The sequence below is a fragment of the Ovis aries genome, chromosome 1 (genome assembly GCF_016772045.2).
Source record: "Ovis aries strain OAR_USU_Benz2616 breed Rambouillet chromosome 1, ARS-UI_Ramb_v3.0, whole genome shotgun sequence".
Classification (NCBI taxonomy): domain Eukaryota; kingdom Metazoa; phylum Chordata; class Mammalia; order Artiodactyla; family Bovidae; genus Ovis; species Ovis aries.
Genome location: NC_056054.1, coordinates 190,552,897 through 190,575,099, shown reverse-complemented (window position 1 = coordinate 190,575,099; position 22,203 = coordinate 190,552,897). Strand labels below are relative to the sequence as shown.

General features: G+C 36.3%; 1 protein-coding gene across 22 annotated transcripts in view; it reads left to right on the top strand.

Annotated features, from left to right (window-relative positions):
* Positions 1 to 22,203, top strand: part of ZNF148 (zinc finger protein 148) — a 142,527-nt gene that overhangs the window by 92,700 nt on the left and 27,624 nt on the right. For all 22 annotated transcript variants that reach the window (XM_042232553.2, XM_027956612.3, XM_042232547.2 and 19 more), the window contains 2 exons: positions 1,883 to 2,006; positions 3,245 to 3,328. In XM_042232553.2, coding sequence (XP_042088487.1) covers positions 1,883 to 2,006; positions 3,245 to 3,328 — 208 coding nt within the window. The remainder of the gene's footprint in view (positions 1 to 1,882; positions 2,007 to 3,244; positions 3,329 to 22,203) is intronic.

Here is a 22,203-nt window from a genome sequence, read left to right as displayed (position 1 = left end):
AGAATACCTGGTGCTATCCTGTTTTTATTCTGTATCGTATAAAATGTTTAACATCTTTTTGTTACTGGTTTTATGTTAGGAATATTTTAAGTCATGTTTTAAAAGATCTTGTGTTTTTGTTTGTTTGTTTGTCTTACACAGTGTTAACTTGAATATTATTCTGTGGCTTGGAGGGGTTGAAAAAATTTTAGACTGACCAGAGATGAAACTTTCCGTTCTCACTGACTCTTCAGGAAGCTGTGACACCCACTTGCATTCTCCTGCCAAAGGTTTCCCTCTGTGACTTTGGTGCATAGACTTTGAAGCATTGTTGACCACTTTGGCAGTTTGCCCAGAACCCACATGCCCTGTATAATTAGCATAATAATTACCATTGATTTACGTACAGTATAGTCTGAAATGTGTTCCTGAATTTAAACTAAAAAAATATTTTTTAAAAAACTAAAGCCCTTTTTCCTTGCCTTAGTCCCTCTTGAGTTTTGGGACGGGGGTCATAGCTGTGTATTTACAGGCCGTCGTCCATTTCCGCAGGCCTCTGTGTTTCTTAAGATGCCTGTTAGATTTCTGTATTCTGTGTGTGACACAGTTTCTTGGCTTCTGCTCTCTGTGCTCCCACCCCCGCTACTGTTCCCTTCTTACTTGCCATATTCCTCCTGATCTTACCTCCTCGTTTTCTTTGTTTCTTATGTTCACATCATGTTTTATCATCTTTCTTCTCTCCTCAATAATGAAAAAAGGGATTATTTGTTACTTTCACTCTGCCACGTGACTGGTGAGAGAGGCAGTTTAAATGTTGTATGTTGAGCAAATGGTTGTTAAACTGGAAGACATGAACCCCAAAAGTGAACTTCTCTCTGGCATTGTTTAGACCTTGTGCAAGATACTGTCAGCCTCAAGAAGCACAGGCAGATAAGGTTGATGTCTTTGTCACCTGCCTTCCTTCCCCTATAACCCTCTAATTTATTAAGGAATATGCTTAACAATGGTTTGGTAGTCCTAGAATAACCTTAGAGGTCCTTAACAGAACCATTCTGACTCCAAATCGTATTCTAGGATGACTTAAAACAGTTTTCCTTTTTACTTCTTTAAGAAAAAAAGAAAAAGGAAGATGTAATAGGTAAGCATTTATATGGTTCAGAAAAATACTTTTAAAGTATGTTTAGTGTAAAGTCTCTCTCCTACCATATCTTCTGCCAAGTTCCTCAGCCATGACGACCAAAGTTATATACATTTATGTACATCCTTCTCAAATAGCTTTTATGCATATGCATATGCAAACAAATATATATTACTGTATGTATTATCCTATATTCAAACTTAACAGGATTATATACTAGATTCTAAACCCTGCTTTTTTTTTTTTTTTTTAACTTAAGAATAAATCCTGGAGCTCTTTCTATATAAGTATATAAAGAGCTTTCTCATTTTATTTCACAACCACGTAATAAGTTGTATTCATTTTTCATGATTTATTTAACCATTCCTATCTGATTGATAGTTATACCATGTCTAGAACATAAGACTTGTACTGCATATGTGATATTTTAAAATTGAAAATAAAGCTATACTCATCCTAACAGAGAACACTTAGGGACTCTATTAGATATCAGCTTTGGAGAGGAGAGGACACAATGCTGAAATTTCACTTAACCAGCTTCCAAGGTTTTATTAGTAATTTTTACCCACTCTGAATCACATTGTACTTTCTTCAAATAATGATAAAAAATTATTCCAATAGCCCTTTCAAGATTATCTAGGGAAAAAATACTTCATAATCTCTGGTGACCACTGTTTGCATTAAAAGGCATTATCTTTTTTATAATTAGTATTACATTTTAAAATTTTCTTTCTTTTGTTTTGCCTTTTTTTTTTTTTAAACCAGATCCTTACAATAAATGAGGATGGATCACTTGGTTTGAAAACCCCTAAATCTCACGTTTGTGAGCACTGCAATGCTGCCTTTAGAACGAACTATCACTTACAGAGACATGTCTTCATTCATACAGGTATTTCTTGAATTAAAGTGGGCTTATAGCCATTAAAATTATTATCTTTGCTATTTTCATCTTCTTGTAAATGTCACTCATTCCTAAGACTGTAGTTAACCTGGCATTTCAAATCAGAGATTTCATAGGCCAGGATGTCACAAGGAAACCAAGAAAAACTTTAAATGAGAAAACAATTAGCATGGATGTGCAAAATTAATTAGCTTAGTTGAACACTTTATTTGGCTTAATGTATTCTTTTTAACCAGAGAAACAGTTAAAGAATGAACTATTAAAAGCCGGTCAGCATTTATTTTTCTGTATAAGATGTCCAGATGGAATTTGAAATATGAATTTGGAATCAAATATAAAAAGTTAGACCATAAAGTTGTGGAGATCAGAGCAAAAGACTGATCACAGATCTTTGGGGAAATATTAGTAGACGTATATGTTGAGTTAAAGGGTGGAGAAGGAGACAGAGTAATAAATAATAAGGTAGATTTGATGAACTGGTGAAATACACCCAGAAACCAAAAGAGGAGAGAATTCCAAGGAGGGTATGATCAATAACTGCACAGCCTTCTGAGAGGAGAGCAAGAGAGAGAGAGAGAAAAAGAGCAAGAGCAAGAGAGAGAACCGAGAACAGATCATTAGAATAAATAGCAAGGAGATCATTAGTATCTTAAGAAAGCAGAGTGTAAGGGTTAAAGGAGAAATGGGTAGTGAAGAATTTGAGACATAGGTTGGACTATGAAAGGAAAGGCTCCAACAGAGAAGGAATGTTTGAAGAGACAGGATTAATTTTTTAAAAGGGGGATGTTTAGAAAAATTTGAAGGTTCTAGAGAAAAAAGTGAAAAGGCATAAAGTGGTGGTTAGCCAGGGAGAAAAAGGTAGGTGGATCTTCCTCCACAGAGAAAGCAAAGCTGTTTAAGATGCTTGGTAACCTGTGGAGGCCTTTCTAGCCTCATGAGTTTTAAATTCTATTGTAAATTGTTTTATTTATTTACTTTTTTTTTCCTTGAAGGATATGAATCATATTCAGTCTCATTTTTGTGTGGTTGTGAGAATGTGAATTTTTAAATCTTGGGGGCGGGGAATTGAGAGGAAATAAAATTCTGTTAATAGTATAAAACCTTTATATGCGTAATTTGCAATTTTTCAGAATTTGGGCTTCTAAGATTTCTCTTTCCTCAGAAATAGTTAACTCTAAACTGTGTTTTATTCAGTAACTAATTTGTGGATGTGAAATTATTTTAAGGTGAAAAACCATTTCAATGTAGTCAATGTGACATGCGTTTCATACAGAAGTACCTGCTACAGAGACATGAGAAGATTCATACTGGTGAGTGTTGCCACCCTTACTAGGGTTGTTAAAATTACCATTTCAAATATAGGGAAGAATTTTTAATAAGTAGCAACAACTTGTTGCCTCTTTGGTAATTTTGTTTAAGAGTATTTATCACAGCTCATCTTTTTTTCTTTCTTCAGTAAATCAATGTTAACTGTTAAGACTTGGCTTACTGTTTTAGCCTAACAAATTACTTTGAAGTAAAGTTTCATAATAACAGATATGTTTAAAGTGACAAAGGGAAGGAAGGAAGGAAGTTTTTGTGAAATAGTTGTTTCCTTAGATGTTTAACAGGTTTAGAGTAGGTAAAATTATCATTTGCGATAATTAGGGGGGAGGAAGCAAAATACCTGAGTCTTAAATAACAATAACACTCCCCCTACCCTTGTTTCATGTATGTAGCTTACTATATCAAGAGAGTTATAATCTTAAAAATTGGAAACTTCCAATTTTTCATTCAAGTTGTTAAGGATTTAGAAACAAATATTTTGGAATATTACTATAAAAGAACCCATACTTTTAAAAGTTGAGCCTCATTTTAGAGCAGATGTTTATTTGCATTTATTCTTTTTTTTTTAACAAATGTAAAGTCAAATTTTATATGTGACCTTAATTTAGTATATTGTCAGCTTTTGACATCTGTAAGCACGATGAAAAGTGTTTCTGTATAATTTATTTCCAGCATTTTGCCTTTTTGTGATGGAGTGAAAGAGTTGGTAAATTTATATAACTTTTGTTCTTACGTTTAAGTAGAATTGAAAAATGATAGAGATAATATTTAAATATTGAAAATACTAAAGTTCCTCATATACCTCTGTATGAAGTAGTCGAGCAGCTACCTGCCCAGTGTTGTTATTTAGATGTGTTCCTGCAGTCCCTGTGAAAGGGGATCCTTGGACAGTTCATCATACAGAAGCAGCAAGCTTTTCTGCCTAGTAACTTTCCTTAACTTTATTTGCCCTGAACAAACATGAATGTGGCTGGTTCCCTGTGCAGCACATTTTTATGCTTTGATGTTCTACGTTTCGAAGATCATTATGCCCACCACTCATTTCAGTTTCCTAAGTAAACATTATTCACCATTTCCAGATGGAAGGAAGTATACAAGGCACTTGGGAGGAAGAACAGCTTTATTGATTTTGTGTGTGTGTTTGTGTGTGTGTGACTTATATGGCTAAATTAAAATTTTGTACAATAATAAAACCCAATCAGATAATGATAAATGAAAACAGTTAAGTATTTTTATATGTTTTTAATGCCTATTAGATTTTAATGATTTAATGATTCACTCAACAAACATTATTGAGCTGGCAGTGTTTTTCAGATACTAGAAACAGAGGATAATAAAAGGTAGCTTCCATGGAGTTTGCATTCTTTTTAAAATTTCCACTAGAGTATAGTTGATTTATCATTTTGTGATAGTTTCAAAGTGTACAGCAGAGTGAATCAGCTATGCATATACATACATCCACTGTTTTTTAAGATTCTTTTCCCATTATAGGCTATTACCAAGTATTGAGTAGAGTTCCCTGTGTTATACAGTAGATTGTTATTAGCTATGTATTTTGTATATAGTAGTATGTTTATGTCATTCCCTGTCGCCCCATTTATCCTTGCCTTCCCTTATCCCCTGTTAACCATAAGATTGTCTTCTACATCTGTGACTCCTGTTTTGTGACATTTTCTTTTCATCTGGTTTCACTCAGTATGATACCCTCTGGGTCTGTTCATGTTGCTGCAGATGACATTGTTGTGTTCTTTTTTGTGGCTGAGCGATATCCCATTGTCTGTGCCACATCTCTATCCGTTCTCCTGTTGGTGCTTCCATGTTCCGACTGCTGTAAATACTGCTGCAGTGAACATTGGCTTGCATGTATCTTTTTGAATTATGGTTTTTCTCTAGTTTTGGTTTATAAAAACTAAAATAAAAAATTACGATTCTTCTCTAGGAGTGGGATTGTTGGGTCATATGGTAGTTCTGTTTTTAAAGGAACCTCCCTACTGTTGCCCATAGTGGCTATACCCATTTACATTCCCACCAGCAGTGTAGGAGGGTTCTCTTTTCTCCACACCCTCTCCAGCATATATTGTTTGTAGATTTTTTTATGAAGGCCATTTTGACGAGTGTGAGGCAATACCCCATTATAATTTTGATTTGCGTTTCTCTAATAGCAGTGTTGGAGTTTACATTCTAATGTGAGAGATACGCATGTAAAGCCCACTGTAGTACGTGTTGTAGAGTTTGTACAAAATACTTTTGTACCCTGAAGAAGAGCCAGATATGCTGCTTTTGAAGACTACATAGTGAAGGCAATAAAGAAAAACTGGGAGGCTCAGTTGAGAGAATGTGTTTGAGTCTGAAAAAAAGATTTTCAAAACATTACCTACCCTTATTGCACCCTGTTATTTTCTATTCTGTTCTAGTAGCCAGTTCTCTTTTACAGTGCTGGTTACAATTTAGTGATACCAGTTTGGAAAAATAATTGTGCTGGGCCATGGACTATCTTGAATTTCAACAGGTTATGTTAGATAGTTCATGTTTACTGAGAATTTACTAAGACTAGACATTGTGCTAAATGTTAGTTAAATGTCTCATTTAGTCTTTATACTGATCTTGAAAGGGAGATGCTATTATTACCATTCCCGTTTTTTTAGATGAAGAAGCAGTAGAATGCACACAGAAGTTAAGAAGCTTTCCTAAATTTATATAATCTAGTGTATGGTGGAGCCAAGATTGCAGCTCAGGTTTCTGCAACTCCAGAGCACATACGTGATATTACTAACTGTGAAGAATGACCAGAAGCAGAATGATGTTGTTTGGCCTTTGGGAATTTTTCTTGCTGTACCACTAAGCCAGTTAAGGCTTAGCCTTCCTGTGGGTTTAGTAACACCTAAAAGGGGTGGAAGCAAAGGCCGGAGTTCTCAAGGTACAAAAAAGAAGTGAAGTTGCTCAGTCATGTCCAACTCTTTGTGACCCCATGGACTGTAGCCTACCAGGCTCTCTCCGTCCATGGAATTTTCCAGGCAAGAGTACTGGAGTGGGTTGCCATTTCCTTCTCCAGGGGATCTTCCCAACCCAGGGATCAAACCCTGGTCTCTCACATTACAGGCAGACACTTCACCATCTGAGCCACCTGGGAAGCATTCCAAGGTACAGAGACGATAGGGAATAGAGTGGAACCAGTCAAAGCAGTCACTATGGTTCTTTAACAGAGAAGTTTCTTTTGAAGAGAAATGCAGTTTTGCTCACTATCACCACCCCTCACCCCCCAAGTGGAACTGATATAAAGGAAATAAATTTTCCTTTATTTCATTTTTCTTGATTCTTTTTGTGTACACCATTTCTGAAGATAGTATGTAACAGGTTACTTATAAGCTGTACTGAGCTGGAAATATGTGTATAAAACAACATAGATATTCTCCATCATTTATTATTTTGTTCTTAGAGTTCTTTATTTCATCTTTTAAAGGACTTTTATTTTTGGAGGGCATTGTGCCTAAAGTTTGCCAGTGTCAAGACTTTCTCTGTAGGTCTTTATTTAGAAGAATGCATTGAACTAATTAGCAGTAAAAAAGCTTTTGCATATATTGCTTATCCATTTTTAAATTGTCAAGAAAGTAATGTCACCTATCTGCTGAACCTTAAAGGTTGTGTGGTGAGAAGACCTACCAGTTCTTACAGGCTTTGTTTTCCTTATAGCCTCCCTCATCCTTTTGGATCTCTTTATACTGTCACCTCCAGTCTCCAAACCTCTGAGCCTATGTCCATTCCATTTGCAAGATGGTTAAAAATCATTACCTGCTTGGCTGCTCTTGTTACCAATTAAGAAATCTTCTGTGGCTTTTAAAACCCAGAAACCTAGCTTGATTTGGTTTTCAAACTGAAAAAATTTAAACTCAGCCTGGACAGGTAATTATTACTTGATTGTTTGCTAAATTTGAACTGGCCTATGAAATACTAGGGTAAAATACCAACGCTGATCCCTGAATATTTGATTAAAGCTCTGTTCTTTTAGCCTAAGGCACCGAAACTGTCAAAAGTCAGGTATCCTTGCTGCTGCTGCTGCTGCTGCTGCTAAGTCACTTCAGTCGTGTCCGACTCTGTGTGACCCCAGAGACAGCAGCCCACCAGGCTCCCCCATCCCTGGGCTTCTCCAGGCAAGAACACTGGAGTGGGTTGCCATTTCCTTCTCCAATGCATGAAAGTGAAAAGTGAAAGTGAAGTCACCCAGTTGTGTCCGACTCTTAGGGACCCCATGGACTACAGCCTGCCAGGATTTTGGCAGTTATGGGAGATTTATGTCTTTTGGGAGTGTATTATAGATTTTGTGAATATGGGAGATAAGGTCAGGATTTGAAGCCAAGGTTGAAGATAATAATTCTAATGATTGTTTTGGCTAGGGTCAGAATTACTGGTAAGGTATACACCAAAGGTAAATATTCATCACTGGGGGATTTACCTTGTGATCAGGGGCCTGTATCTAAGGTGCTTTTTCCTTTGCCTTTTCTAATGCATGTGTTCTTTCTCTCATCACTTTGTCACCATTTTAGTCTAAGGAAATTCCATCTTATTGCCATGAGTAGGGTCTGGGGGTTTGAAGAGTAAAGAACTTTAATTTTATATTAATTTTCTGAATTCCTTCAAGTAGTAAGTCACAGAATACTTACTCTAATATTCTGACTATTATAGCAAATTATGGCTATTTTCTGTAGTTGTGGCAATTTTCATAATGTTTTTTATTTTATTAGTAAAAATGTTATAAAATAATTTCTATATTTGGGTAAGTTTTTATAATGTGATTTTCTGTCCAAAATAAAAGGGATTTTGAAAATAAACCAAATCATTTAGAATTATACATATTTATTAGGTTTCTTTTCTCACAAAATTCTTTTTTAAGGCTTTAGATCTTGAATGTATGCAGTTCTATAGATACAATTGTAGCAAGAAGCACTGGAGATCAGTCTTCTAAGTTGGCATTCTTAATATCTGAAAACATACATTGATCTTCTTTTCCTCTTGACTTTGACTTTTATTCACAACCATTTATAGCTGAATGGCAATATTATTATTATTTTTAAAACCAGTTGGGCTAGTGAGGTGGAGTCAGAGAGCATGTTGATTCACCCTTGACTAAGTTTGTCCAACACTTTGTATTTCCTTCAGTATCATTCAATTATTGACAGAAATTAATTTACCTCTCATTATTTTGAAGCCTTAACTTACTGTTTATTAGCATAATAGAGAAGTTTATTCAAAGAAAATGTGGCAGACCTAGTTAAACTCGTTATTTGTGGCAAAGAAGGAACTGAATATTGTTTGGGATACTGACAAGGTTGCACACAGTATGAGCTCCTGGCATTGTGATTGCTGAAGCCAGACAGCACTGGTGCAGACAGAGCTTGCCAAGGAAGATTAAGCAGGGAAGTACAGATTGCTGTTACTGACATTCTCTGGTCTAACAAAGTTTTCAGAAGCCAGATTTTTTTTTTCTTTGTAAAACTGTTAATAATTCATATTAAATGATATGATAGTGTAAAACATAAAAGTTTTAAGATTATTTAACAAAATATCTCAGAATATTAAAAAAATGGTACACATGCACATATGCATTTATGTATAAAAACTATACTGTAGGTTTTTAAAACTCTTTTGTTTGGGGGGATGGGAGAAGTCATCCAGAAAGTTAACTCCATTTAAACATACCTTAGAACTGAAATATAAAGAATCAGAGGATTTATAATGAAAGTGCATTGTTTTCAGTTAATTATATGCATTTTGTGTGTGTGAGTGTTCTTCCCCTCAAATCCATGTTAGTTTATAGTGTCTGTAGTTAAAAGAAAAATGTTTACCATTTGTTATGACAGGTTTCTAGTTTAACAAATTGGGAATCTCTTGAAGTAGTCTCATTCTTATTCATGTGTAATAAATCGCATGGATGAACATGTGAATCACATGACTCTCAATTTGACATATGCTACAAATAGTCCCCGCCTGCCAATGCAGGAGATGTAAGAGAAGCAGGTTGGATCCCTGGGTCGGGAAGATCCCCTAGAGGACTAGGGCATGGCAACCCACTCCAGTATTCTTGCCTGGAGAAGATCATGGACAGAGGAGCCTGGGGTTGCACAGAGTCAGACATGACTGAAGCAGCTTAGCAGACATGCATGCAAATAGTAGAGACAACATGTCCTTGGGAGTCTGGTTAAAATAGACCAATGAGGATTTAGATTGGTGGCCCTGTGAGTTAGATTTAGTTCATGTGTGACATGTGAGTCAAGTGTCATCACAGGAACTATGAAGCAGAAGCATGATGGTAGCTAGGACTGGGTTGGGGGGAAATCTGGGATGTACTGAAGTTGGGAATCTTTGGGGAAGGATAGGTAGACAGATAGGCAGATAATTTGGAAACAGAATAGCAAGTTAGAAATCATGCAGACAAGAAGCCACTAGGATCATTGCAGATGCTGGATAACAGGAGAAGTAGTGTGACAGATTTACTAGTTTAAAAGAACCAGGAGAAGGAGGTACTTTAAGATAGTTAAAATGCTAGAAATTCCTAAAAGTCACCGTTATCATAAACCTAATAATACTGTCAGATTTATTGAATACCTATTTTCTGCCAAACACTGTATTAAACACAGTACATAAATTATCTCGCTTTATCATCAGAGCAGTTCTGTGAAGAGGGTATTATTCCTTTTTTTAAAAAACAGATAAAGAAATAAAGGTTAAGATGATTAAGAAATCTGCCCCAGTGTATACCTAGTTCAGTTAGTGACATAGTTCAGTCTTAAGAGTTCTTGCTCTTAACTGCTATGCTATTGAAAGAGTAAATCAAGCACCAGGAAGACTTTTAGTTCACAAAAACTTTGGTTTCAAACATGGAGGTTTTTATTTTGTTCAGGAAGGAGAAGAGCCATTCCTGGGCCTGGCCTCACGGCTTGCAGCAAGGCAGTTGGGTATGTCTGAATGAGAACAGTCTATGGATGTAGGCGTAAGAACAAAGGCAAGATGAATAACATGTAAAGGGCCATTCTGAGTAGAGCAGAGAGGGGTAGACTAGAAAGTGTGATTTTAGAATTATGTTGTTAAGCTTGGATGCCAAGCAAAGGGATGTCAAATTTATCTTGTAAGCATTATAAAAAAGCTGTGCATTTAACTGCCATGTTGGAGGAACATTATTGTTTTGTGAAAAAAACTAGAAATTTGACAAGTGTGTTACTTTTTTGTTAACTATATATAACTAATATGAAAAATTATAGCTTAGACAATGGTGTACATTTATTAATCAGGTTTACTTTTAATATTAAAAAATCATTTTAAACATATAGAACAACATTGTTAAGCTTCATGAAATATAACTTCAATTTTCACAAAGTTTATGAGAAGTAGGCAAAATTTGGAAACCACCGAATATTACTATAAAACAAAGAAAATTAATTTTCCTGGGCTTTAGAGCCTATTTTTCTTTGAGCAGTTTAGGGTGAGCTAATTTTTCAAAAAAAGGGCTGAAAAAGGACTCCCAAAATTTAACTTCACACATAGAACTTTCTAATTTTTTAAATGTTACTTTTGACAGCAGTTTCTCATTTTTGATGTTTTGCTTTTTCTTTTTTAACCATTTTCAATATGGTTCATCTAGAACAAGATAAGCTTCTCTACTCTTTCTCTTGTTGATTTGCCTTTCCTTAATATGGCTTTTTCTCTGCCTCCTCCCTGTTCTTCAAATTATTTTGCATTCTGCAGAAGATGAAGCTTTAAGACAGCTGAGTCTGGATCTGATGTTTTACAAATCCTTTGACATCATATTCTTTTGGAAGAACACTTAATTACTTCCTTTAAGTCAAACACCTGAAGAGCTTCAGGATTCTCCAGTATTGAAGCTGCCTTTTGGACAGCTTACTTACTGTTCCAGAACCCAGTTGGATAGATGTGAGATGGCTACATTCGTGACTTTCATATCTTGAATCTATTAAGATTCAGGTGTCTGGATAGGCTGACAACACATTTTAAAAATTTGTTGATAAAGTTTTTAGTTTCACTGACTGAATGACACTTAGGCTTATATTAATAAATTAATATAATTATAAATTATAATTAATATATTAATAAATTCATATATTTTAGCATTATATTTTTTATTTGGCCCTTTTGGTGAAAGAGTGACTGACAAAATGTAGTATTTGATATGGACTCAATCATCGCAAAGAAATTGGGTTTAAAATATTTAGGGCAATCTAAATTTGCTTGTCAAGGTCATTCATTTTTAATTTTTCTGGATACTTTTAAGATCTTTAGTTGTTGATCTGAAGAGTCTCTATTTTTTAAAAAAATGCCTAAAGTGTCATCATTTTCAGCCCCCATCTGAACTTTATGAAAGTGTCTTGATAGTTTTTGAAAACAGCCACAATAATAATGATAGCTTCTGCATATTTTGTAATTTGTTTTGCTCTTCTGTAGGTCTTTTAGGGAGATGATGCTGTTATGGAAAATGGAGTCATAGGACTGGCACCCTAATGCAGTACTAGGTAGTTACTTACTGATACACCCAGCTGCTCCCAGGGCTGCCTTCATGCTGTTTGCTTTATTAGTTGTTGATAGAAGTACTTCTTACTCTTTATTTCCTGCTTGGCTACGTTGAAAAGCTGATAGACAAATTAAGCTTATTGACCGCCCCCCCACCCACCTGTCTTGGTATATTTTCATCCCTCTGTAAATTCTTTTACAAGGCCTAATTGATTCTTCTTTACCTACATTTCATTAACTATTTTGACTTTTACTTTCTAAAGATATTTAAAGAATTAATGCTTTCAGTGTGTTTTTTAAATTATTCCAGAAAATGTATTCATTCAGCTCTTAATTACCTTAGGGAATTGATCAGATTGTACATTATTTATTTAAAAATTAAAAAGACAAATGCAGCTGTGAAAAAATTACTATCAACACAAAAAGAGCAGTATATTTATTGCTCTTGTTTGAATGACATGGTGTTCTATATAGGCTTGTTGTGCTTATAGAATTGAGATACTCTCTTCATCTTAAAAATCAGTTAGATATATTCTTGCCTACTTCATCTAGCTTATAGTTCTTCATAGTTGGATAGAGAGGAGAGGGACACGGAGTCTGATCAGCTGAAACTCGAGGGTCTTAAGGTCTAACTTTATTCCTATGGAAAATATCCCTGTTCTTAAGGTATTTTATTTTTTATATGAGAATTAGGAAAAAAGGACAATAGACTCATGGAACGTGGAACTGAAAGATACTGTAAAATGTTAGGGTTCAGTGACAAATGCAAGAGTTTTCCTTATTTCGAAGCCATGGACATAAATATTAGAGACTGGTCAGGAAACACTTGAGGGGCTGCTGTTAAAGGGATGAGAAGCTAAGAAAGGGTGGAGAAGAGAATGATTGTTGTGGGGAGTGGTGGCGACCACCTACCAACAGTATTGCTTGATGCTCTGCTTAATCACTGAGAGTTCTAGATTATTATTTAGTGGGAGAATTTGCTCAGTGGCTCAGTAATGTTACCTAGGCTTTTTTGATATTAAAAAGAAAAAGATTGTCTCTAAGTGATAGACAATAGCAAAAAGTCATAGCAGAATATCTTTTGGGGTCATTTCTCCCCTTGTATTTCATGTGGTATTTTCTATCTCTAAGCTATTGCATTTGTATTGTTTTATGTTTTGGATGACAGTTCTTGAGCTGTAAATAAGTCCCTGAATATTTTGTATAGTTTGCATTACATCATTAACTGGGATGAGCTGAGAGTTGAAACTACTGCTCTCTAATAGTCCTGATTCATTTGCTTTGCAGTGTTTTGTTGTTGTCATTCAGTTGCTCAGTCGTCTCCGACTCTTTGTGGTCCCTAGGACTGCAGCACGCCAGGCTTCCCTGTCCTTCACCATCTCCTGAAGCTCATTCAGACTCATGTCTGTCGAGTTGGTGATGCCATCCTACCATCTCATCCTGTCGTCCCCTCTCCTCCTGCCTTCAGTCTTGCCCAGCATAAGAGTCTTTTCCAATGAGTCAGTTCTTCACATCAGGTGGCCAAAGTATTGGAGCTTTAGCATCAGTCCTTCCAATGAATAGTCAGGACTGATTTCCTTTAGGATCGACTAGTTGGATCTCCTTGCAGTCCAAGGGACTTTTCAAGAGTCTTCTGTAACACAACAGTTCAAAAGCATCAATTCTTTGGCACTCCACCTTCTTTATGGTTAACTCTCACATCCATACATGACTACTGGAAACACCATAGTTTTGACTGTACAGACCTTTGTTGACAAAGTAATGTCTCTGTTTTTTAATGTCCTGTCTAGGTTTGTCGTAGCTTTTCTTCCAAGGAGCAAGCATCTTTTAATTTCATGGCTGCAGTTGCCATCTGCAGTGATTTTGGAGCCCAAGAAAATAGTCTGTCAGTTTCTATTGTTTCCCCATCTGTTTGCCATTACTCCTTGCATCATCTTTTAGGATTTGAAATAGCTCAACTGGAATTCCATCACCTCCACTAGCTTTGTTCATAGTGATGCTTCCTAAAGCCCACTTGACTTTGCACTCCAGGATGTCTGGCTCTAGGTGAGTGATCACACCATTGTGGTTATCTGGCTCATGAAGATCTCTTTTGTATAGTTCTTCTATGTATTCTTGCCACCTCTTCTTAATATCTTCTTCTTCTGTTAGGTTCATACTGTTTCTGTACTTTATTGAACCCATCTTTGCATGAAATGTTCCCGTGGTATCTCTAATATCCTTGAAGAGATCTCTGGTCTTTCCCATTCTATTGTTTTCTTGCATTTCTTTGCATTGATCACTGAGGAAGGCTTTCTTACCTCTGCTTGCTGTTCTTTGAAACTCTGCATTCAGATGGGTATGTCTCTCATTTTCTCCTTTGCCTTTTGTTTCTCTTCTTTTCTCAACTGTTTGTGAGGCCTCATTAGACAACCATTTTGCCTTTTTGCATTTCTTTTTCTTGGGGATGGTTTTGATCACTACCTCCTGTATAGTGTTACGAACCTCATCCATAGTTCTTCAAGCACTCTATATATTAGATCTAATCCCTTGAATCTGTATGTCACTTCCACTGTATAATCATAAGGGATTTGATTTAGGTCATACCTGAATGGTCTAGTGGTGGTATTCCCTGCTTTCTTCAATTTAAGTCTGAATTTTGCAATAAGGAGTTTATGATCTGAGCCACATCAGCTCCAGTCTTATTTTTGCTGCCTGTTTAGAACTTCTCCATCTTCGGCTGCAAAGAATATAATCAATCTGATTTCGGTATTGACCACGTGGTGATGTCCGTGTGTAGAGTCTTCTCTTGTGTTGTTGGAAGAGGATGTTTGCTATGAGCAGTGAGTTCTCTTGGCGAAACTCTGTTAGCCTTTGCCCTGCTTCATTTTGTACTCCCAAGACCAAACTTGCCTGTTATTCCAGCTGTCTCTTGCAGTGCTTGGGTTTTAGATGAATTAATTAGCTATTAAAAATTTTTCCACTGCAGAAAAGTAACTTCTGAAACAAATTCCAGTCTTTTTTTTCTTAAATGAAAAAATTGCTTTTGTAATGACATATGTTAGTGATCCCATTATGTTACTCTAGCAGATGATAAGAGTCTGAACTAACAAACAGAACATTAATACAGCAGGACGTTAGAAGTCTAACAAAATAACTTTGAAAGACATTTTAAAGGAAGAATAAATATAGATGAAGTTTAATAACTATTTAAATGGAAGGAGCTAAAGGAGCAAGACTTTTTAAGTTTTTATTGTGGAAGCTTGGCTTTCAGATAAAATCGTGCACGAAGTGGTGTCAGCAGTCAAGGCAGATAATTTCAGGTGGCTCCCTTGACTCTTACTGAGCTGACAGATGTTTCCAGCGCTACTTAGTTGTTGCTTACTCAAGGAGACAGTGCTAGATTTCAGTCGGCTAAAGAAGTAGCCTCCCTGGGACAACATGGTCCAGAATATTTTTTAAATGGAATTACAGACATTTGGCTGAATTGCATGGTATGTAAATTAAATTTCAAAGCTTTTTTAAAAAAAAGTACCTGAGAAAACGTATACCTGAGAAAACATATTTCAATATAAGTACAGCGTGAACTGCACCAAGATGTGTTGTTACAAATATGTGTGGAGCAGAAAGAAGTTTAGTTGGCCTAATTTACAAAACTTGAGAAAATGTATAGCATTTCAAGCTTATGGCTATTCATTGTATGATATGCTCAGACTTTTGTGGAAAATATTTGAATGTATTATGTGTCATTGAGCTGGTAGATCAACAGCAAACTTCATTTGCTCTGGGGGACTTCTGATGGAAGTTTTGTCTTAAATAGAAACTGAATATCCTGACTCTTCTACTGTACAGCTATGTAATATCTTAAAATTGGTAAAGTTTTATTGAAAGTGTTCGCATGTAGGGCCAAGGTTAGATTTTTTTTGTGGGGGCAGGGTGAGAACAACCACTGTCTACCACTATTATTTGAGTATTGAAGAATGACTTTGGAAAATTAGCTTTTGCTGAAGATGTGAAAATTCAACCTACAAGGGGAAAACAGTACTTACAGTGAAGCTTCTACTGTGGTAAAGTCATTTTGACAGCTGTTAATGTTGACTCACAAAATGCTGCTTTATATACTTACAGTGTTGTTACAAATTACAGGAAGTGCAATCTCCTTTCCCACACAAGTATGGGGCAGATTTTTCCAAGTTCAAGCTACACTCTGGTCAGTTTTTGGACCTTTTTAAAAATGAAAGGAAATTTCCATATTTCAAGACTAAATTGTAACTCTACCTAATCTTCAGTTGGAAATAATCTATGATGTGATAGTATGCTGAAAAGACAAATAATTAAGAAAAGAATCTAATAGAAATCTGTATATCTCTTCCAAGTGTTGACTAATTCTTGAAGTTACATTTTCATGGATATCAGTGCCTATCTTTGTGACAAAACAATTTCAAAGAATTCTTGTTACGTTTCATTGCAAATTAGCATTAGCAAATAAACACTTGCAATTGACTTTGATGACAGGGAGTACTAACTTTGAATCCCAATTCAGCAAAATGCAACCCTCTCATATAAAAAAGGTTTCCAGTCTTCTCATTAGCACATCTGCGTGATGAAAAATTACATTCTGTCATCATCATCATCATTCTGTTCTGAATTTCAGCAGTAAAATATGTGGACTTTTTTTGCCCACTTGTTATATGAGTATGTGTACACTGTCCTTGATTTTACCTTTCTGCTCACAAAGCTTAATACATTCACCATTTGCCCTTTTAGAGCAAGTTTCCTGGTCTCTGTCAAAGTTCACTCCTTGACTGTCCTGCTCGTTCTTAGGCTTCTGCTTTGTTGGCCGTCTTGTCATTCATTCCTCATTCCTGTTAGTTAGTCATGTCTTAGACCGTTGGATACTAAACCTCAGCCTCCTCGTGATCTCAGTTTCTCGTTTTCGAAGCATTACTTGCTGCTAATGCCTTCTAGTACTTCAGTTTTAACGATTTTTTTGTCTCCACTAGCTCCTACAGTGGGCCTCTGTGGTGGCTCAGACAGTGAACAAACAGTCTGCCTTCCATACAGGAGACCCAAGTTCAGTCCCTGTCGGGCGTGGCTGAGCAATCAATACACAGCTTCTACAGTCCAGTCATTCTACCTCCTTGTTACTATCCCTTGTTTCCCTCATATCGTCATTGCTTTTTTTATGCAGCGTAAATCCTGTCATTATTTTTTTAAATCACTCTTTTGCTTGTGCTCTCTCGTACATAGTACTCGCTTTGCTGAATTACAGCTTTGGTGGGAAATGTATTATTTTTCAAGTCACTATATTTATAGAGTTCAATAGATCGATCTTTTACTTCCAACAGGGTATAATTGAGATATAATTGACATGTAATACTGTATAAGTTTAAGATGTACAGCATAATGATTTGACATGCATACATCATGAAATGATGATGACACTGTTTAGTGACCATCTGTCATCTCATATAAACATACACAAAATAAAAGGAAAAGAAAGTTTTTCCTTGTGATGAGAACTTTTAGCATTTACTCTCCTAGCAACTTTCTTGTATAACATAGAGCAGTGTTAAGTATATTAATCATGTTGTACCCCTATATCCCTAATATTTATAACTGAAAAGTTGTAACTTTTTACCACTTTCATTGGCATACAAAGATACTACATTAGTATTGACTACACACATATACATTTCATCCCTGTGACTCATTTATTTCGTAACTGGAAGTTTGTACCTGTTAATTTTCCTCACCTTTTAAATTCAGTCTCCACCCCTGCCACCCTCTGGCAGCCACCTGTTTTTTCTTTGTGTCTGTGACTGTTTCTGTTGAATATGTTCGTTTCTTCTGTTTCTTAGATTCCACGTATAAGTGAAATCGTACGGTATTTGTCTTTCTCTGACATACTTCACTCTGGCAGGTTTTGTTTTTTTTTGTTTTTTTTTTAATGGCTAAGTGACACTCCAATGTATCTACTAGGAATCTTCTTTTAACAGTAACCTATGGATGGGCACTTAGGTTATTTCAGTGTCTTGACTATTATGATTAATGCTACAGTGAACGTAGGGTTGCATATATCTTTTTAAAATATTAGTGTTTTCCTTTCCTTTGGAAAGAGCCAGTAGTGGAACTTCTGGGTCATATTGTAGTTCTAATTTTAATTTTTTGAGGAACCTTCATACTCCTTCTTGTAGTTCGGTTCAGTTCATTCACTCAGTCGTGTCTGACTCTTTGCAACCCCATGAATTGGCAGCACACCAAGCCTCCCTGTCCATCACCAACTCCCGGAGTTCACACAAACTCACGTCCATCGAGGTGGTGATGCCATCCAGCCATCTTATCCTCTGTTGTCCCCTTCTCCTCCTGCCCCTAAACCCTCCCAGCATCCGGGTCTTTTCCAATGAGTAAACTCTTTGCATGAGGTGGCCAAAGTACTGGAGTTTCAGCTTCAGCATCATTCCTTCCAAAGAAATCCCAGGGTTGATCTCCTTCAGAATGGACTGGTTGGATCGCCTTGCAGTCCAGGGGACTCTCAAGAGTCTTCTGCAACACCACAGTTCAAAAGCATCAATTCTTCGGCGCTCAGCCTTCTTCACAGTCCAACTCTCACATCCATACATGACCACTGGAAGAACGGTAGCCTTGATTAGATGGACCTTTGTTGGCAAAGTAATGTCTCTGCTTTTTAATGTGCCATTTAGGTTGGTCATTACTTTCCTTCCAAGGAGTAAGCGTCTTTTAATTTCATGGCTGCAGTCACCATCTGCAGTGATTTTGGAGCCCAGAAAAATAAAGTCTGACACTGTTTCCACTGTTTCCCCATCTATTTCCCATGAAGTGATGGGACCAGATGCTATGATCTTCGTTTTCTGAATGTTGAGCTTTAAGCCAACTTTTTCACTCTCCTCTTTCACTTTCATCAAGAGGCTTTTAGTTCCTCTTCACTTTCTGTCATAAGGGTGGTGTCATCTGCATATCTGAGGTGATTGATATTTCTCCCAGCAATCTTGATTCCAGCTTGTGTTTCTTCCAGCCCAGCATTTCTCATGATGTATTCTGCATATAAGTTAAATAAGCAAGGTGACAATATACAGCCTTGAAGTACTCCTTTTCCTATTTGGAACCAGTCTGTTGTTCCATGTCCAGTTCTAACTGTTGCTTCCTGACCTACATGTAGGTTTCTCAAGAGGCAGGTCAGGTGGTCTGGTATTCCCATCTCTTTCGGAATTTTCCAGAGTCTGTTGTGATCCACACAGTCAAAGGCTTTGGCATAGTCAATAAAGCAGAAATAGATGTTTTTCTGGAACTCTATTGGTTTTCCATGATCCAGCGGATGTTGGCAATTTGATCTCTGGTTCCTCTGCCTTTTCTAAAACCAGCTTGAACATCTGGAAGTTCATGGTTCACTCATTCCTGAAGCCAGGCTTTGCGAATTTTGAGCACTACTTGACTAGCGTGTGAGATGAGTGCAATTGTGCGGTAGTTTGAGCATTCTTTGGCATTGCCTGTCTTTGGGATTGGAGTGAAAACTGACCTTTTCCAGTCCTGTGGCCACTGCTGAGTTTTGCAGATTTGCTGGCATATTGAGTGCAGCACTTTCACAACATCCTCTTTCAGGATTTGAAATAGCTCAAGTGGAATTTCATCACCTCCACTAGCTTTGTTCGTAGTGATGCTTTCTAAGGCCCACTTGACTTCACATTCCAGGATGTCTGGCTCTAGGTAAGTGATCACACCATGGTGATTATCTTGGTTGTGAAGATCTTTTTTGTAACTGTACCAATTTACATTCTCACCAATAGTGCACAAAAATTCCCTTTTTGTCATATCCTCACCAATACTTACTATCTCTTGTCCTTTTAATAGTACCCATTCTGACACGTGCGTGGTGATACCTCTTTGTGGTTTTAATTTACATTTCTCTGATGATTAGTGATGATTAGTGGCCTTTTCATTTTGTTGATCATATCCTTTGTTGTACAAAACCTTTTTAGTTTGATGTATTGTGTCTTTCCCATTGGTAAGACACTGAAAGGGGGTCCCAGGGCTTGATTGAAACATACGGAGAAAATACCTACCATGGAAACGCACCAGTGGTGGCAAATTTGGTTTTTACTGAGAAATACCCAGCACTCAGTTGAAAGACACCAAGGTGGCTCCTTTGTAGAAAGATGTAAGGAATGGAGCTCATACTTGGAAGTACCTAGTTAACTGGAGAAATTAAATCTTGACCTAAATATTGAGGGGGCTCTTTAATGCATATGCAGTTAAAAATTAAAAGCTGGCTTGGTAAAATCTTAAGCAAGGCCTTTTAGGGGGAAACTCAGATTTCTCTGTCTTTGAGTTGTAAAAGTCCTATCTGATCTTCCTAGGTTCTTCTATTGTGTTTGTTTGTTTATATTAGGACTTCCCAAGCGGTGCAGTGGTGAAGAATCTGCCTGCAATGTGGGAGACCCAGTTCGATTCCTGGGTAGGGATCCCCTGGAGAAGGGAATGCCAGCCCACTCCAGTTTTCTTGACTGGAGAATTCCGTGAACAGAGGAGCCTGGCAGGCTACGGTCCATAGGATCGCAGAGTGGGACACAACTGAGTGACTAACAGTACTACTAGTCCCATTTGAAAAATGTAACTTTTTCCATCTCTAGAATAAAACAGAAAGCTGTGCTGAATTAGGTGCACTTTAAATTTTCAGTGGGTCCTTAATGCCTACTGAAATTTATTTCTTTAGTCTGCGCATTCTACCACTCATCTAGATGGGGTCCATTTTTCAGCTCATAGACCAGTTCCTGCTGCCTGTCACTGTAATTAAAATTTTATTGGAATATAGCCATACCCATTCCTTTATCCAATGGCTATGGCTATTTTCTCTCTATAACAGCCAAGTTGAGTAATTGTGAAAAAGATTGTATGATCCTCAAAATCTAAAATATTTATTGTTCAATTTCTTATGGCTTTATGCTTGCCAGTCTTTCCCCAACATATTTTTACTTTCTCCTTTCTATAAATCTCCATTGTCTCCTACTTTCTCATGTTCAGCTGATTATTTGCTTTCTATTTCACTGAGAAAATTGAAATAATCAAAGAGAACGTTAATAAATTTCTAATATTGTATTTATTCATTTATTAGTCAGAAAGTTTTGATCTTTTGGAGGAAGATAGGTTGCTAGTGATTATTTTGCAAAGTAGCTGAAGATTTTCCAGTATTTTGTGTAGGGATACATATGAATAGTTTAAATTTTCATAATTTTTTTCATCTTTACGGGATACACGTTTTGTTAACTTTAGACTTTTTTTCGTTATTTTACATTGAGACATAATGTGCATATAATAAGCTTTACTATTTTTAGTGTATGTACTCTTAGTATATACATACACTGTATATGTAAAAGGATAAGCATACACATTTTTGTAACCCACTACAACAATCAAGATATAGAACAGTCTTATCGCTCCCCAAAATTTCTCTGTAATTTTTAGTCAGCTTTTCCCCTACCCCTGTCCTCTGGCAAATACTGATATGTTTTTCTGTCTCCTTAGTTTTCCTCTTCTAGAATATCATATAAATTGAATCACACGGTATGTAGCCTTTTGAGTCTGGCTCCTTCCACTCATCCTAGTGCATTTGAGTCATTCCTACTATTGATGCATGAGTAATTAACTTTTTTTATTGTTGATCAGTATTCTGTTGTATGGATATGTATCACAGTTGGTTCATCCATCCCCCTGTTGAGATATATTTGGGTTGTTACTAGATTTATGAATAAAGTTTCCATAAATATTTGTTATAAAAATTTGTGAACAGCTCTTTTTGCAAACATATTTTCATGTTGCTTGGGAAACTAAGAGTGGACTTGCTGGGTGATATGGTAAGAGAATGTTTAATTTTATAAGCAATCACTGAACTGTTTTGCAAAGTGATTGTACCATTTTGCATTCCCGTAGTGACTTAGTTCCAGTAGATCTGTGCCGTTGACTTCCCTTAGCATTGTCAGATTTCTTTATTTTAGACATTGTAATAGGTGTGTACTAGTATCTCATTATGGTTTTAATTTGCATTTTCCTAAGGATCAAACATGTTGAGTATTGTATTTTTATGTTGAATATTAGCTTCATATTTCTAACTTTTGTAAAATAAAGAGTAAAATGGTAATGAATTTACATTAAGTATTTTCTGAAATATGCAGAAATCCCAAAACAAAAATTTGCCCAAAATATTAGACTTTATTTGTCTGCCTTAAGTATTGAGCATAAGTTTTATTAATAGTATATATTTCAAAGAACAGTGTAAATATTTTTACATTTAGTAGATAATAAACTATTCCTACCTAACATCTGTTATCTAAAAAAATTGCTTAAACTA